We start from the raw sequence: 16,596 nt of genomic DNA, 5'->3' as shown, positions 1-16,596 counted from the left end.
GAGAATTATTTGTATAATACGTTAATTTTGTGTGTTATTGAAACTTTTGTTATAAATATGTGTATCAAATATGAAAAATACGTATGTACATGTACGCTATTAAATGTGAAAGTGCTAAATTCTTTGTATGGATAATTACTTTGGGTGTCTAAACTACTCTTATCGATAAACTAAAATCGGGGAAAAATATTTATTGAAAAAAAAAAAGAGGATCCCAATAAATTACTTATTTGGTTGAAGTGGCAAGCAAGAATGATGAAAAAATTCTAAACAAACAAATGTTTTCTGTTTTCAAATATTTGGGAATTTTTGAGTTTGAGTTTTTAAAACTCGGCCCTGCAAACAGATTTTTTGAATTTTAGACTGAAATTCTGTTTTAAAATTTAAAAAATTTATATTCAAATAAAATACCAAACATACCCTTAATTTTCTTTGTATTATTTGACGGGATAGTTGAATTGGTCTGGCGAGTCTAGACAGAGAAACACATTAGACTCGGGCAATGCGGAAGGCCAAAACCGCACTCTGCTTAATCACAGCCACTGGCCTCACCTTCCATGCCTTCAACCCCAATTTTCTATCATCTTCCTCCGATTCCTTCCCCAACTTTCCTGAGAAATTACGCGCACCAATCCATGGCGTCAATCGATCTTCTCGCGCAATCGCCACCGTCCGTTTCCTCCCCTTTCATTCTCCATTTTTGTCATTTTTTTTAATAAAAAAATCTTCCCTTTCCATCTATCTCTTTCACTGTTAATAATATGTTCCTGAAAGTTGCAGATTGCTTTCACTGCTGTTGACTACAAGTTCACTTTACATGGACTCTCGGTTGACTCTGATGAGTATCGTCAGAAGCTATCTGAGGTTGGTTGCTTGGTTGCTTTTCTTTTCTTTCTTACTATGAAGTATGAATCATTGAATTTCCTCAGGAACGTAAGTTTCTTTCAGAAGAAATTAGATAGATTTTGTAATTGTTTGCTTCTAGTCTGAGAACCATTATGAAGGAGCTTCAGTTGTATATCTTATGAATTTGATGATGGAATTTAGGTTCATAGAAGGTCCGCCTCAAGAATTCGGAAATTGTGTGAGGTCAATAGAGGGTTCTATGTGAAAGCTGGCCAATTTGTTGCAGCTCTGCGACAGGTTCCCAAAGAATACTCATTGACTCTTTCCTCATTGCAGGATCAGGTATGAATGAACTATGTGTTTATATCTGTTTCTTTATATTCCGTTTTGTTTTCTAGATATGGTATATATTCATGTAGGTGGAAATTAATTTAACTATATGATATGGTGACTATCTCGTAACTATTGTCTTAGGCAGTTCCATATCATTTCAAGGCTATTAAAGAGGTACTAATCCGCAATCTGGGACCCGAGCTGTCAGATATGTAAGTATTTTGTCACATTGCAGTGTATACACCAACTTGTGGGAACCCAGATAAAAATTTTAAATAGAAGGGAAAAAAAAACTTGCAGACTCTTAAGACATGCTATTAATTATGGAGTGTTTTGTGTTGGAAGGGATTATGAAGGATCATAAACTTTGGTAATATATTGGGGTTCCTTAGTTTGTATAAAATGGTGGAAGACATGAAAATGATGTATGCCTTCTTCCTTTTTTTGTTTTCCTTATTCTTTTTTTTCCGTAACTGTTCCGCATGTATGTTTCTTGCCATTTACAAGTTTGTATCAGGTGATTTTAAAAGTTATTGCATCTTCTCATTGTGTTTCATCAGTGGAACTCTATACTTGAAAGTTTTATGACTTTGGGATCTTTTTCTAACTCGATGAACTTCCACATTTGTCTTGTTGCTACTTCTTTTTTTCCTCTCAATTGCTGTATGAAGTTTTGTCCTTGTCAAAAAAAAAAAAATGGTTGGTAGCATGTGCCTTAAAAACTTCTCCTTCTTCTTAATGTGTTTCTCCAATGGAACTCTGTACTTCAAAGTTGAAAGGGCTGTTATTTTTCTGACTTTGGCATTTACCTCAGGTTTTTGTCACTCGATGAACATCCGATAGCTGCGGCATCTATTGCTCAAGTACACCGGGGAGTTCTTAAGGGTCATCAAGAAGTAGCAATTAAGGTTGGTGAGCAGACTAAACCTCTGTTTTAGTAAATTTCATTAATTTTAAGACAACTGTAATTGGTGAATAAACCAGTAACTCTTCTTCGAAACTCTTCATTTAAATTTGAGTTCATGGGGAGAATATGAAAAAAGTGTGCTACAGTCTCACGAGATTTCTAGGTGAAACTTTTCAATTTTCAAGAAGTGATAAAAGCTTGGTAAGTGGTTTGACCAAATTCCTAAACTTTTAGTTCCTGTGGACATTCCTCCTTAGAACAAGGAAATCAAATTCCCATCTTTTCAACATAGGAAATGTTTAATGTCATTTATTCAATTTAGAAATATAGAATCCAAAATGAATTTATTTTACCAATATAAGAACAGGGACTTTATGATCTTCCCTTTTTCGCATTTCCTAGACAAAACATTGCTGCAACCACCCAAGTTGAGATACAAACTATCTACTCAAGTTACAAACTAAACAAGCTTATAAAGACACACCAAAACACCAAATAACAATAACAAGGACACCAAACTCTTTCTATCTTGAAATGCTGTGTTGAATATCGTAATCTTGAGAAGCACAACATGAAGGAACACACACATTTCAATTCCCTCTCTCAAGCCATGACCAATATGAGCTCGAAGTTTCCTTTGTCGCTCACTAGCCATTCTAGGGGAGGTTGATTTAGAAATTTCTAGTCTACACCCTAAATTGGATGAAACACCAGATATGTGAAGGAGTAAAACATATCCATCAGCAAGAAATATATATTCCCATAACAACATACCGTCACCCTGAACAAGCCAAAACAAAGATGAGATGGATAAAACAGTGCAACTGTAGTTCAAAATTGATTGTTAAACAGGAAATTTCTTGGTGGCAAAACAAAGATGAGGTGGATAAAAGAGTGGAACAATAGTTCAAAATCGTTTCACAAAAAGAATAGTTACCTGAATTCAGGATGTCTGATAAAATTATCCATTCCTTAACTTTTTCTTATACATTAAAACAAAAGAAACGTGTTTGCTTTTCTTTTCTGTGTTCCTTAATACTTTTGCATATAATGTTTTTTTGCTTCTCAATAAACACGGATTTATGACTGCAATGGTTATTAATTAGTTTTGTCATGTGGATAATAGGTGCAGTACCCGGACCTGGAGCAGCAAATGAAAATAGATACAACAACCATGTATTTTCTTTCAAAATCCCTTGCTTGGGTATGCACTCAATCTCGGGACACTTTTGTGATATATTGTAGTTGCAGTGAATAGGTTTTGTCTCTCCTAAATGGTCATTGAAGTTTCTAAATAGTATTACTCCCACAGAGATCTGATTTGTGGAGTTGCTGTGCAACTGATGCAGGACGCATATGACCTAAATTTATTAGTTTCCTAATGTATTTGTTAGTTTCCTAGATTCTCTAGTTTTCCCAATTCTAGTGGGATTTCTACTTTTCCAGATTTCCAGATTTTCTAGTTTTAAGTTTCCTATTTTATTTGGGTTAGGATTTCTGTTTAAGCAAGGGATTTTTATCCTGTTATGTCTAGGTGTAGTTCTTTAAAATTCAGATTTGAATGTTGAGTAAACCTTTTCCTAGAACTCTCTGATTTCGTCCCTTCGATCTATATTTCTTCTCCTCGATCTCCAATATTCTTCTTTATTCTACTGTTTCTGTCCTTATCTCGTCTTTTCGATCTCTATTTCTTCTCCCCGGTCGCTTATATTCTTCTCTGTTCTATTGTTTGAGTGCTTAATCTAATACCTACGGGCTGTGCTACATCAGCAACCCTAGCCAATCAAGCACCTTATGCTTGTTAATGGCTTGTTATTCATTGACCTTCAATTTTGGAGTTGGTGCTTGGCAATTTTTAAACAAACCAGTTTCCAGGCCAAGCCTAACTAATATCATAGCTTTGAGCCCTTGAGTGGGTAGGCTTATTTGCAGCCCTAGGTTTTATGATACTATGTTAAGTGCTATGTTATGCTATCAATGTATGTTCCAAAATGTGCTCGTTTACAATTCTTGAGTTTCATCTGTGTACAACATGTATAATATGTAAAGAAAACTTAGGCCTTTCTACTTTTCAACATTACATTTAGAATTTGTAGTCCTATGATTTTCTTTAGAAAGTAAAGAAAATCTTAGGCCCTTTGTTCTCCTAATTCTTTGTTTTGGTGTAACTTGGACATACATTATTTACTCTAATGTGTTTTGAATGATTGTAATTTACTAGAGGAAATAAGTAGACTATCAGGAAAAGTGAAATTCTCAGATAAAAATTAGTTGTCCTGCACAAATACTTAAGGGAAGTCATTTCCCCCACCAGCAATTATCACACCAAATTGGTCATCCTACTCCCCCATTTACTGCATCCTACATAACAGGTTACACTAATTTATTTCTGCTCATCTATTTTTGACAAGCACAACAAACCTTTGTTGCGATTTATGTCATTTTTCTGTGGTTGTACTGTTGTATACCTGGTTTCTTTGAACACAAGTAACTGCCTGTTGTGAAATCATTTAAGAATGGGAGAAACAAACGAACTCAGGAAACCCAAGAAAATAACCTAGAAGATAAAGAACACCAAGATTAATGTGGTTCAGCTATATGGCCTACGTCCACGGGGCAGAAACAACAAATCTCCACCATATCGATAATGGTTAAAAAACAAATTATCCTATCAAGCCTCTAGATTCAAGACTTGATGAACAACTAGAAAGAACAAGAAAACAAGGAAACACTATTATCTCTTTCTTCTCTCTCACACACTTTGCCCTTCAATATTCTCTTAATCTAACTCCTTTTGGTAATCAATTGTTTTGCTCTCCGGTCACACACTCTCTCTCTCTCTGGAATGGTATTCCCGCTCACTCTCTCTTTGGAGTGGAATTCTGAATATTGTTCTGTCTTGCTTGCTGATGTTGATGCTTGTAAACTAGCACATTGGATCTCCTTATATAGCAAGGCCTTCATCAATTAGGTAATCTAATCCTAATAGGAATCTGATTACCAAGCATTTTGAACCCTCTTCAATTGGGAAAACAAGTCCAACTGGGAATATGATTCTTATTCTCCAAGACGATTAGGAAACTCATCATGGGCTGGAAAACCCAGCAGTGCCAAGATGTTATTGCTCTGTATCATATGTTATGTTTACTAATAACTGGCTTTAGCATCCAAGCAATACATTTTCAAACAATTTTCAGCCCTTTTATGTTGTATTATGAAGTGTTCCTAAAATGTTTTTTTTTTCGATTGTAGAATTGAAACAATAAGTTTCTTGTCTCCATATAAAATAATTTTTCTGAAAAGATTGAAAATATATATGGTTCAAGGTCTAAATGTTTGACATCAGGTAGCTTATTTTCTTTTGTTTTTCCCTTACTGGCTTTCTGTCACTTGGCAATGTTTTTTCTTCTTTACTCCATAGTTTGCTGGATGCTTTTCAATTACTTAAAGACCTATTTCTTTTCCCATCCTGCAGTTTTTCCCAGAATACAGATTTGAGTGGCTGGTATCAGAATTCGTAGAGTCTATTTCTCTCGAACTTGGTGAGTTGTTGGATGACATTGGTAATTAGAAACATATAATTTCCTTTTAGAAAGTTCTTATTTTTGCCTTACCTATGGTACTTTTGTTTAAGAAACAATTTTTTTGCCCTACCTGTAGTACTCTTCAGTTAGCTTTTCTCGTATCAGGACATTCTAGAGGAATTAAGGGGTATGAAATTTATAAATAATATTTTATGACCTCTTTTTGTGTTTATTATTTGAATACACCAAAAATAGCTCCTTTCAGTCCAGACAAGCTAGAGAGAGAAACTAAACCCAGACTCGAGACATGGACCCCAAATCCAGACTGTGGACTTGGGACATGGGACCTCGAACCTGAACCTCACGACTACAGGTTGGACCTGGAACCAGAATCCTGGACTTGGAACACCATAACCTGTGCCCTAAACCTGAACCCTGTATAAAATACGCCATATTGGTGATAACAAACATAGATTCTACTCTTTAGGCATTTTAGCATGTAATTTCTTGTGAGCCATCAACCATGCAAAAATCTGTTCTTTAATGGGTACACCAACCAAATAATCTTAAATGTCTGAAAACTTGATCAATAGGATTTTATATGAGAGAATGAACAAAAGGACTACCTGAAGTTCAAATGCATATCAATTTCTCTGTCAGATTAACCTGGGTTCAGGGAGATTATTGCCTGAGACAAATTTTGAGAATTTTCTATCGTTCAAGTTCCTTCAAAAGTTAAATTCCATGGAATGCTCTAGAGAAGTGGAAAAGGAAGTTATGTAAGAAAGGATTGTATCGTGATAGTTTAGAGTTGATGGATAAAAATGAGGAAACAAATATTGAAAGAATAATTCATCATGCCAAATATCTTCCCAAAATTGACTTTTAGCCCCATTAACAATAATCCCCAAGATGTGTATTTCAAAGGACTCCTAAGGGAACTTCTCTCTACAAATTGAGAATCTCACCCATTGGATTAGACTCGGTTCATGGTTCTAATGTTTGAACACCATTATCAGTCTTGCTCAAAGGAGAAGCAGCACAGCCATTTTAGACATTTATTTTCAATAAGCTTCCAATTATCCCTACTTCCTAACACTTAAAAAATATGATTATTTCACTATTCAGAATAAATGGACAAGATAGCACCCAAAAAAGAAATCAATTTAAAAGCAGTGGTACGGTAAGCTTGGACAGACAATTGCCATCATATGATGATTTTGCTGCATCAAGCATGATCTGAATTTTAGTCTTGAAATCATTATTGAAGATAGTGAAGACAATAATGGTTTTCGTCTCTTTAACTGTTCCACAGACTTTATTCAGGAGGCTAGGAATTCTGAGACAACTGCCAATAACTTTGCCAACAACAAATGGGTCAAGGTTCCTCGTGTATTTTGGGTATTATAGCTGGCATGCTCCTCTTCATTTTTTATTTAGCCATCTGTGGAATATCTTTAATTTGGCAATACAAGAAGCTGACCACCATAAATGTGTCCAGGACTTAACGACTCATCAAGTTCTGACGATGGAATTCTGTACAGGACAGAAGGTATAGCCTTTTGAACTTGCTTGTGTAGTATGCATCTGTGTATGAATTTGTTAGAGTTCAAAGATTTATCAAATTTTGTTGACCACAACTAGTACTACCATCTAGTCCCATAAATTTTTCTAAAAGGAAATGGCTGGCTAGAGTATATTGCGGAAAAATGTTGAAAATTTCTCTTTTTTGGGTAATCACCAATGGCAGCCCAGGGATGGTGGATGTTAGGACCTGGGCCATGGTGCCCTAGAAATATGCCATGTAGGTCTAGGGCAACCTGTGTATGCTGACCTGTAAGCTTATAACACGATAATGTTAGACTTGGCTACAAGTGTAAATGAGTGTATATTAGGGTGTAAATATGCCAATCTACCATAAATTTTCCATGAAGAATTCGTAAGTTTGATGGTTATTAGTTTCTGGATATTGGTTGAAGTGGGCCTATTGTATATACTGTCTTGCATGCATATACTTGTTATTCCCATTGACTAAATCAGTACGCAAGTATCAAATGGACATAGTGCAGCTGTATTAAGCTTAGAACTTGTGTTCTATGATTTGTTATGTTGTCGCTAAATCAAGTAGAGTGGTATTGGAGGTTAATTAGTGGAAGAGTGTTATGGGGTTAGGATTTGAATAGGTCTAATAAAGATTCAATTCCGATGGCTGTTATGTTGCTGAAATGGTAGTGATTGTAGCACTGCAGAAAATCAAATAATGGACTAGAAGAATATACATATACATGGTCTCCAACACTTCTCCTTTGAATTCATTGTGTCAATACTTACAGGCTACTGGCCTTCTTAATCCTAACAAGACTAAGACTCTAAGATAAGAAATTGTAAAATGAAATTAGCAACCCATAAAATACCATGAAATCCTTCAAGCAGATGTGTTTTACATTCCGAAACAACTAAACCTTTAGAAAACCCAAAGTAAACCAGTGACTTACTTAATAAATTACTGTAGCCTAAAATTTCCTAAGAAGGATAACAAGCAGTCCGCCATTGAATTTAAATAACTTTTTGAATGGTTTTATTATTCGTTTTTTTTCTTCTGTAAATCTGCCTTTCATTATCTTTCAACGAGCTTCTTGTCTGTATCACTATCATGTTACTGATGTTATTTTTGTCATATAATATTTTCCCACTGTTCTGTGCTACTAATGCCACTAACAATAATTTCTTTAGAACTCAGGTTGATGATGTAGAATATCTGAAGGAAAGGAGAATACACCCAATGAAGGTTGGTTTTCAGTGATAGCTACAGATTTTATTTTTATATTGTAAGTCCAGGACAAACGAAACTATGTGAATGCCATTATATGTTTTGGGGTTGAATTTGATCTCAGCCAATTTGATATTAGGGTGCTTAAATAATCTGAGCTGGAGCTTGGTTTGGTGGCTGACTTTTTAGGGGCTTGAGGCAGCAGTCTTCTAAGCTTTTATGCACGCGTATGAACTAAATCAGATAGACAAGATTAAACAGAAATAGCGAATGAGGATTATGAGCCTTGAGCCTAGTCAAAATATGGTTGGGCAGGCTAGAGTCGTTTCTTTGTAATCCAATTGGGCTTGAGAAAATCTAGTTAGGCCAGTATTGGAGCATTGGGTAGAACCAAACCAAGATACCAATGTGCATTTCAGCTCATTTCAGCCCCTATGTCTTATTCAAACTAGGTTTTAGCATAAATATCTTATTTGAAGTATGTGTCTATGCGTGTGCGTGCATCTTTACTTCAGGTCATACATCTCCATGCATGCACATTGATAAATCCTTGTGCAGTTGAGAAAATGTTTTTTTAATTGCTTCTCTTTATTTTGTGTCTGCTGGGTGTAAGTGTCAGGCCACTCTTATTTTTATTATTATTATTATTATTTTTTATTTTTTTATTTTTTTCTGAATGATCTGAAATGCCTTAATTGGTAAAGCCAATTGCAGTTAGGATAATGATTTTTAATTCTGATTAGTTTGTATTATAGGTGGCAGAAGTGTTGTTGGAAGTGTTTGCCGAAATGATTTTCATCCATGGTTTCCTGCATGGAGATCCACACCCTGGTAACATATTAGTTTCTCCTGAAGGTCAGAATGGCTTTTCTTTGGGTATGTGCTGAAAATAACCCCTGTAGGTAATTGTCTCAGTTGAAATTGCTTGTATTGTTGGGCTTGTGATGTGATTTACTGTCCACAATTTGGCCATGCAGTTATTCTAGACCATGGAATATACAAAAAATTGGATGAAGGATTTAGGTTGGATTACTGTCAGCTCTGGAAGGCATTAATTCTTCTGGACTCAAAAAACTTGCAGCGTTTGGGTGAACGGTTTGGTGTTGCAAAGTATTCTAGATACTTTCCTGTCATTTTTACGGGAAGAACTATTGACAGGTGATTGATTGCTTTTAAATTTTCTACTTTTTGTCAGTGACTAGCCAGTTCTGCTCCCTAGAAATATAAATTGCCCTCACTGTTTTAGGTTTACCTTGATACGTGCCCTTTCCACCTATTCATCCTTGCATGTAGGGACCTTGAGCTTAAATGATTAATATGTCCATATATATAAAAGAAAATTATTGGAAGTACATTGTGTATTTGGGTGTGGGTGTGAGAGCATCATCGTCATCGTTTGCAGAAGGCCACACGAAGGATTTTCACAGGAAAATAAAAAAGAGAAGAAGGATATTAAAGAAAGAGGAAACACGGGAGAGAGGAGAGAGAAGAATACATTTGAAAAGTTATTAACTATTGGTATTCCCAGTGCACATTAATTAAAGAAATAAAAACCCAATTTATCATTAATCTCAGCCATTCAAAGTGCCTCAATCTAATTTCTTAGAATATGTGTCAAAATGTGGGTAAAAAATTGTGTCACCCGTTTTGGTGACAGGGTTACATAGTTAGGGTACCACCCAAAACTCAAGAGTTAAACCTAAAATATAACCAATTAATGTTGCCATGGAACTGGCAGAAAAAAAAAATTGCACCGGCTGGGCGACTGGCGGCCACACAGTGCCTGTGTCTGTTCCTTAATGAACTTTCGTTTAAGAGAAAAACTCTCTATGTATACATATCCCTCTCTCATTCACTGGTGCATGCATTTGTATGTATGATTGTGTCTGTTGCATGTGAGTATGTTTTAGAAGTGACAAAGATAGTGGCTCAAAGAGATACTAGATGCACCTCTTTCGTGTGTTAATCCTCATAGATGATATTCACTTTGATGTGAGGCTAGTTTTAGTACTAAGGATCTATCCCAAGAAGGATTTCCACTTGATACTGAATCTATATCTTCTTTTCCTTTTTATATAATTAATATATCCTGCAATAAAGCATTTGTGATCATGTTAACAAAGTACAATGGTGAGTTAATTGCACTTTTACCATGTGTTGCAGTAAATCGGCTCTTGGGAAGGCAATGTCAGTTGAAGAAAGACGTAATCTAAAGCAGGAGCTGAAGTCCCTGAAGATGGAAGACATATCTTCATTTATGGAATCCTTACCATCAGATTTTCTCACAATATTGCGTACTGAGTAAGTAAAAGAATGAAATCTCTCTACGTATGATGCCTCTTGATATTCTTAACATTCTTTATTCCTGTAACTTTATCTCCATATCCAGTGGGCTACTGGGTTCTATCGTTAGCAAGTTGAGATTGTTCAAATCTCTAATTGCTGTATTTTTATCTCCGTATCCAGTGGGCTGCTGAGGTCTATTGTTAGCAAGTTGGGGGCTCCACAAAGAGTCAGGTTACTAGCCTATGGCAAATATGCATTATATGGTCTTTCTCCAAAGTTGAATCCTGAATCTGGTAAATTTTGACGTATAATTCCATTTACTTTTGTCCAATTGCATTTCTTTTTTACTTTATGGAACGGCACTTTTTAAGTTTAAGCTGGAAACTCATTTGCTGACTCGGGAACAACTTTCTAGTAAGTTGGAGAAGACAAACCTTTTCAAAGAAAAACAAATGTTCAAGTACAAATACTGAACTCCAACTTGGGAATCTAAAACACACGTGCATCATGCTAATTATTTGTTCTGAACATTTAGGACTTAATGAAAACCGAATAAGTTATCCTTACTCCACAATTTTAGACCACAATTCTAGAGTTAGTTTTCAACCATGTCATCTTCTGTTACATTGTAACTATAATTTATTTCCTTAATTCTGATTATGCTTTCAGATTTTGCTCTGAAAGTTGTGTTCTCCCGATTGAAGGCAAATGCAAGTTACTATAGGTTAAGGCTTATTATTGGTAAGAATGCATTTGATTTTCATCTATCTAACAATCTAGTAAAAAAAAATTCGAAATGACTAAAATGCTGATCAATTTTCAGAGGTTCTACAGCTGCTTTCATGGATGGCAAAGGTCAAGCTTCTTCTGTATACTATGTATGAAAAGATAAGGTTGTGCTGTTAGGGGCATTTTGATTGTTTCCTCTTGTCAGTGATTTCTTCTACCTAATGTGAAGTTCTTTTGTGAAATGTCTTTAATTTTTTTGTTTTTTTTTTTGGGCACTTGTATAGTTCAACGTAAGTGTCCTTATTTAATTTTTTGGAGTGCTAGGGGAGGAAAGGGGAAGCCCCCGCCACTGTGGGCACACACAATGCTGTATTTTTGGACATGGAACGGTTGATCTTTCTTTTTCTTTTTCTTTGTGTAACATAAAATAAGATACTTTTGGTTATCAGTTGAGAAATCAAATTGTAATATAAAGATATATGGCGTCCATTATCTTATTTTAGCCCTTCAAATAAAAAGATGTCATACCCAGAAAATGAAAACTAAAATGAAAATGTTTTAGGTTTCTAAATAAAAATTATTATCTTCAAAATTATAGATGTTTGAAGATCTAATTCAATGTGACCAAAATGATTCGATGGATTTTCTAAAATTCATTATGAAAAAGAAAAAAGAAAAAAGAGGACCCACCTAGCGTCAAGGTGCCTGCCGAGCGATTAGGCCTAATAGTAATTGATAATGCTCTAAACACGTGTATTAAACATGAAAAATACATACATGTGTACAATATTTGTATTGTATGTTCTCTTTTTAAAAAATGTTATTTTACCGAGTGTTTAAGATATGTACATAAAACGGATGTATTATTGAAAAATACTTACTATATGTATTATACGCTTATTAAAGGTGAAAATGCTAAATTCTTTATATGAGTAATAACTCTGGAAAAGTTAAAAATCAAAAGGGGACAATAGAGACTCAAGTAATGCCCTAATAGTAATGGATAATGCTCTAAACTACTATTATTGGACAACAAAAATCAGGGAAATTTTTTTTTTTTTTAAAAAAAAGGGATCCTAGTATATATATAAATTGTATAGGCATGAGGCTATACTATTTTTAAAACTAAATAAATAAATAAAAAGCCGCGTATAGCCGTGTGGCTATACTATTGTAAAACTAAATAAATAAATAAAAGAAGGGTATAGCCTTAAAAACTAAAAAAGAACGTATAGTCGCGCTGCTACATTATATATATAATACGAAAAGAGGACCTGCCTAGTGCCTAGCGATTTGGACACAACGTGTTAAAAAAAAGGTCTAACATAAATAAATAAAAAGCAGGGTCTAGCCGTGCGGCTATACTATTTTAAAAACTGAATAAATGAAAAAAGACTGGTATAGCCGACCGTCTATACTATTTTAAAAAATATAAAATATAAAAACCCAAGTATAGCCTAGCGGCTATACTATTTTTTAAAAAGAAAAAAAAGTTATATATAAAATTTAAAAAAAGAGCACCCGCCAAGCGCCTATCGATTTGGACACCACGTGTCCAAAAAAACGTATAGCAGCGCGACTATACTATTTTATAAATAAATAAAAACCTTAGCATAGCCGCACGTCAATACTATTTTGTTTTTATAAAAAATGCCATAGTATAGCCTTACGGCAATACGCATTAAATACATTACATTTAAAAGGTATAGCAGCGCAACGATACTTTTTATTAAAAGAAATTTTTTTTATAAAAAAAATGCATTAGTTTGTAGATATTCATTTGCTAGTTTCAACATATCTAAAGCATATTTTGAAGATATAGAAATTTCACAGTAAATGAATCTTACAGTTCAATTTTTTCTTTTTGTTTTTTTGTGGGAATGTTTGTCTTTGATCTACCTCGTTCTCTCTAGTGCTACTAAATTTTTTCATAGTTAGTAAAATACGGAACGGGAAAAATACAAATTAAATACATACGTGTTTTATTCTTCAAAATTTTGGCAAATTACAACTGAAAAGTTCACCCACTATATAATATTTTAATATATATTATACTTATTCAACAATATGTGAAAATTATGTGTAATAAGTGAATTTTTTGTGTATTATTGAAAATTTTGTATAAAAAAAATGTATTAAACATGAAAAATATTTACGTATGTGTAAAATAAGAGTATTGTACATTTGTTTTTAAAAAAATGTGTATTTAATTGAGTCTTTAAGACGTGTATTGAAAAAGACGTACGTATGTGTATAACACTAGTATTAAAGGTTAAAATGCTAAATTCTTTATACGGTAATAACTTTGAAAAAGTAAAAAATACTGGGGACGATAGAGACTTGGTTAATGGCCTAATAGTAACAGATAATGCTCTAAACTACTCTTATCGATAAACAAAAATCGGGGGGAAAAAAAGGATCCTAGTATATATATATATGTATATATATATATATATAAGAGAGAGATCCCAATAAAGTCGCTCGGCTATCTAATGACTTTTAAATCTTGGCAATTACATTAACCATTCGTTTGGATGAAAGAAAATAACTTGAAATTTAGCTAAAAGTTGGGAATTTAAGAAGAGAAATTGACAATTCCATTGTTTAGCAACTTAAGCGTGGAAATACGCAACTTGTAGCAAATTGAATTCCATAGGTGGAATATATATATATATATATATGTTTTGTCAAATTGAATTGATGTGATTTTGAATAGTTGGGTTGAACTTTATAGTTAATTTGGATGTGTTGAATGATAATTTAATATGAAACTTAATGTTAAAATGTATGATAAATATTTTTTTTGCAAAAAGAATCGGGTATTCAAGGCCGGTATGGGGGATAGTCCCCGACAGGGACGGGTACAGGGATTCCCCAAAAACTATTAAACGAGGATGGGTTCAAGGACGGGGGCAGGGATGGAGAGCGGGGACGGGAATGGTATTGTTATACCCGACCCCTACTCGACCCATTGCCATCCCTAGAAATACATATGGAAGTGCTTCTGGAATGACTAAAACTGTTCAATAAGTGTTTTTGGCAGTATAATTTAGAAGTACTTATGGATATAAAGGTATTTTCAGAAGAAGCACTAGCAATTACAATAAGGTTCCTGGAAAACCTTTCTGGCTTATGGAAATGCATCTATTCTAGATAGCCAAATTGCAAACATTCCTGGAAAACATTTCTGGCTTCATGAATACGCAAGTTGCAACAATTCTCTCATTCAAAATTGCAAACTAATCTTTTATGATTACTTTTGACAAAAAAACGTAATCTTTTTTTATCACTTTAATGCCTAGTTTTCTTCCAACTTCTTAAATGCCTAAGGAGACTATCTCCATCAAGCAAAAGGTGAAAATGACTAGAGAATATCATCATAGAAGTGTAGGTGAGATTGATCCCGACGTCATCCACATTATGGCCCTATGGACTCAAGTACCATTCAATGGCACTCATGGTTGAAAGTAACACTATCATTAGAACTCAACCGACCTCCTTTAATGGATTTCCTAAACTACCTCCTTAGATAAAATTTAGGGAAGAAGTGAGAAAATCCACATCCAACATGCTCCAACTCCTAAAATAGGGAGACTTCTAGGAACTCCTAAATCTAAGGAGAGAGAAATGACTCCTAGTGCCTCCTTATAATTAAATGTTGCTTTACTTTAATGCTATTTTAAGTATTTATTTAATGCTAACCACAATTTTTTTTTTTAATATGAAGAGGGAGCATTTATGCTAAACTTAAAAAAGAAATAAATCATTTATGATTCCCTAGGGAGCATGGTTGGAGTTCAAATTTTATAAGTAGCTCCTAAAATAGTTTTTAGTGTTTTTAGCTAAATTTTAATTAAAAAATAAGGGTACTAATTTTCCCACTTCCTTTTTATCCACTTACACTCCATTTTTAAAAAAATTGTATGTTCTCACTCCTCTTTGGTTCAATTACACTCCTTTTTATCTTATAGTAAAAAGTATTTAAAAAAAAAAACAAAAGAGAGTGTAGGGGATAAAAAGGGAGTGGAAAAATCACCACCTAAAAATTGAGTGAATTTTATTTATAAAAATAAAAAGATACATCTAGTCAGGGGGGACGTAATGTATGCATATCTATACATAAATAAAAGCTTAACAAAAAAAACAAAGAGTAAATGCAATGCAACACAAAACTAAACTATTTAAATCTAAAACTTTACCCTACGAGGCTTAGAAATCTTAAATTCCTCAATTATATCTTAATTGTCGATATTATTAGCAAACTTTCTTTCAATGTGGAGAATCATGCAATCAATAAGGAATTCATCAGCTATGGTGCTCTGAAGTCTATTCTTAATAATTCTCATACATGAAAAAGCTCGTTCCGTTGTTGCTGTAGAAACAGGAAGAGTCAACACCAACTGAATCAACTTGTAAAGCAAATGGTAGTTTTCTGCCAAAGTTGTTTCCGCCAATTGTTGACATAACTGAGGAAGAGTGGTGAGGTCCTTAAAGCAGGGAAGGCTATGAATATCATTTTGAAAATAGTTCAACTCAATTTCTAAAGCTTTCAAGTCACTTGGACTGAAATCAGTATGATAGAATTTCTCAACAAGTTTACGTAGATGCCCAATATTGAATGATTTGAAGGAATTATGAGGATCCAAGAATAAGAAGTTCAACTGTTTGCTTTGGAAATCTGTCATTTAACTCCCTCAACATGCAATCTATCACATCATTAAATACATTAACGCGATAATAATGTTTAACTGTAATAAAATCTTTTTGTTGACAAGAACGACGTGTGCCAATCATGTAACAAAAACTCATATCAGGAACATCAATATCATGTTGTTTACAAAATGATACCACGCTCATGAATAAATCATCCCAGCCATGTGCCCTCATATCTTAGAACTGTAATTTTGTGTTTTCAACAAAGTTTAAAGCACTTACAATATCTGGAGTTTTTGTCTGAAACACTTGACAAAGAAAGTTGGTTAATCCCATAATTTTATCCATCAAAAGAAATGAAAACACAAACTCAAAATACATCATGCATCGCCACGAAATTGTTGGTTAGGTCCATAATCATTGATTTCCTAGAGAAGTATTTTAGTCTCTTTAAATAAACTCATCAAACTTGTAATAGAGGCAAAGTGAGATCCCCAACGAGTGGCTCCAGCTCGTTTCAAACTACGACCTTGATTAAGTCCTCTACC

The 16,596-nt window shown here is 34.1% G+C and overlaps 1 protein-coding gene across 3 annotated transcripts; it reads left to right on the top strand.

Annotated features, from left to right (window-relative positions):
- LOC18783875 (uncharacterized aarF domain-containing protein kinase 1) lies at window positions 451-11,892 on the top strand. 3 transcript variants are annotated; one of them, XM_020560978.1, is made up of 17 exons: window positions 452-670; window positions 781-864; window positions 1,048-1,188; window positions 1,321-1,391; window positions 1,994-2,087; window positions 3,213-3,290; window positions 5,562-5,628; window positions 6,926-7,011; window positions 7,112-7,162; window positions 8,351-8,398; window positions 9,136-9,256; window positions 9,358-9,538; window positions 10,544-10,681; window positions 10,847-10,959; window positions 11,336-11,407; window positions 11,490-11,559; window positions 11,720-11,892. In XM_020560978.1, exons 1-17 carry the CDS (start codon window positions 503-505, stop codon window positions 11,787-11,789), a joined length of 1,653 nt encoding a protein of 550 aa, XP_020416567.1. In that variant the 5' UTR covers window positions 452-502; the 3' UTR covers window positions 11,790-11,892. The 3 variants fall into 3 exon arrangements, with proteins under 3 accessions (XP_007216468.2, XP_020416567.1, XP_020416568.1); XM_020560979.1 differs by having other exon boundaries at window positions 11,680-11,892; XM_007216406.2 differs by lacking the exon at window positions 3,213-3,290 and having other exon boundaries at window positions 451-670.

The sequence above is a fragment of the Prunus persica genome, chromosome G3, assembly GCF_000346465.2.
Source record: "Prunus persica cultivar Lovell chromosome G3, Prunus_persica_NCBIv2, whole genome shotgun sequence".
NCBI lineage: Eukaryota > Viridiplantae > Streptophyta > Magnoliopsida > Rosales > Rosaceae > Prunus > Prunus persica.
The sequence above is the reverse complement of the archived record's forward strand: the minus strand, read 5'-3'. Positions and strand labels throughout refer to the sequence as shown.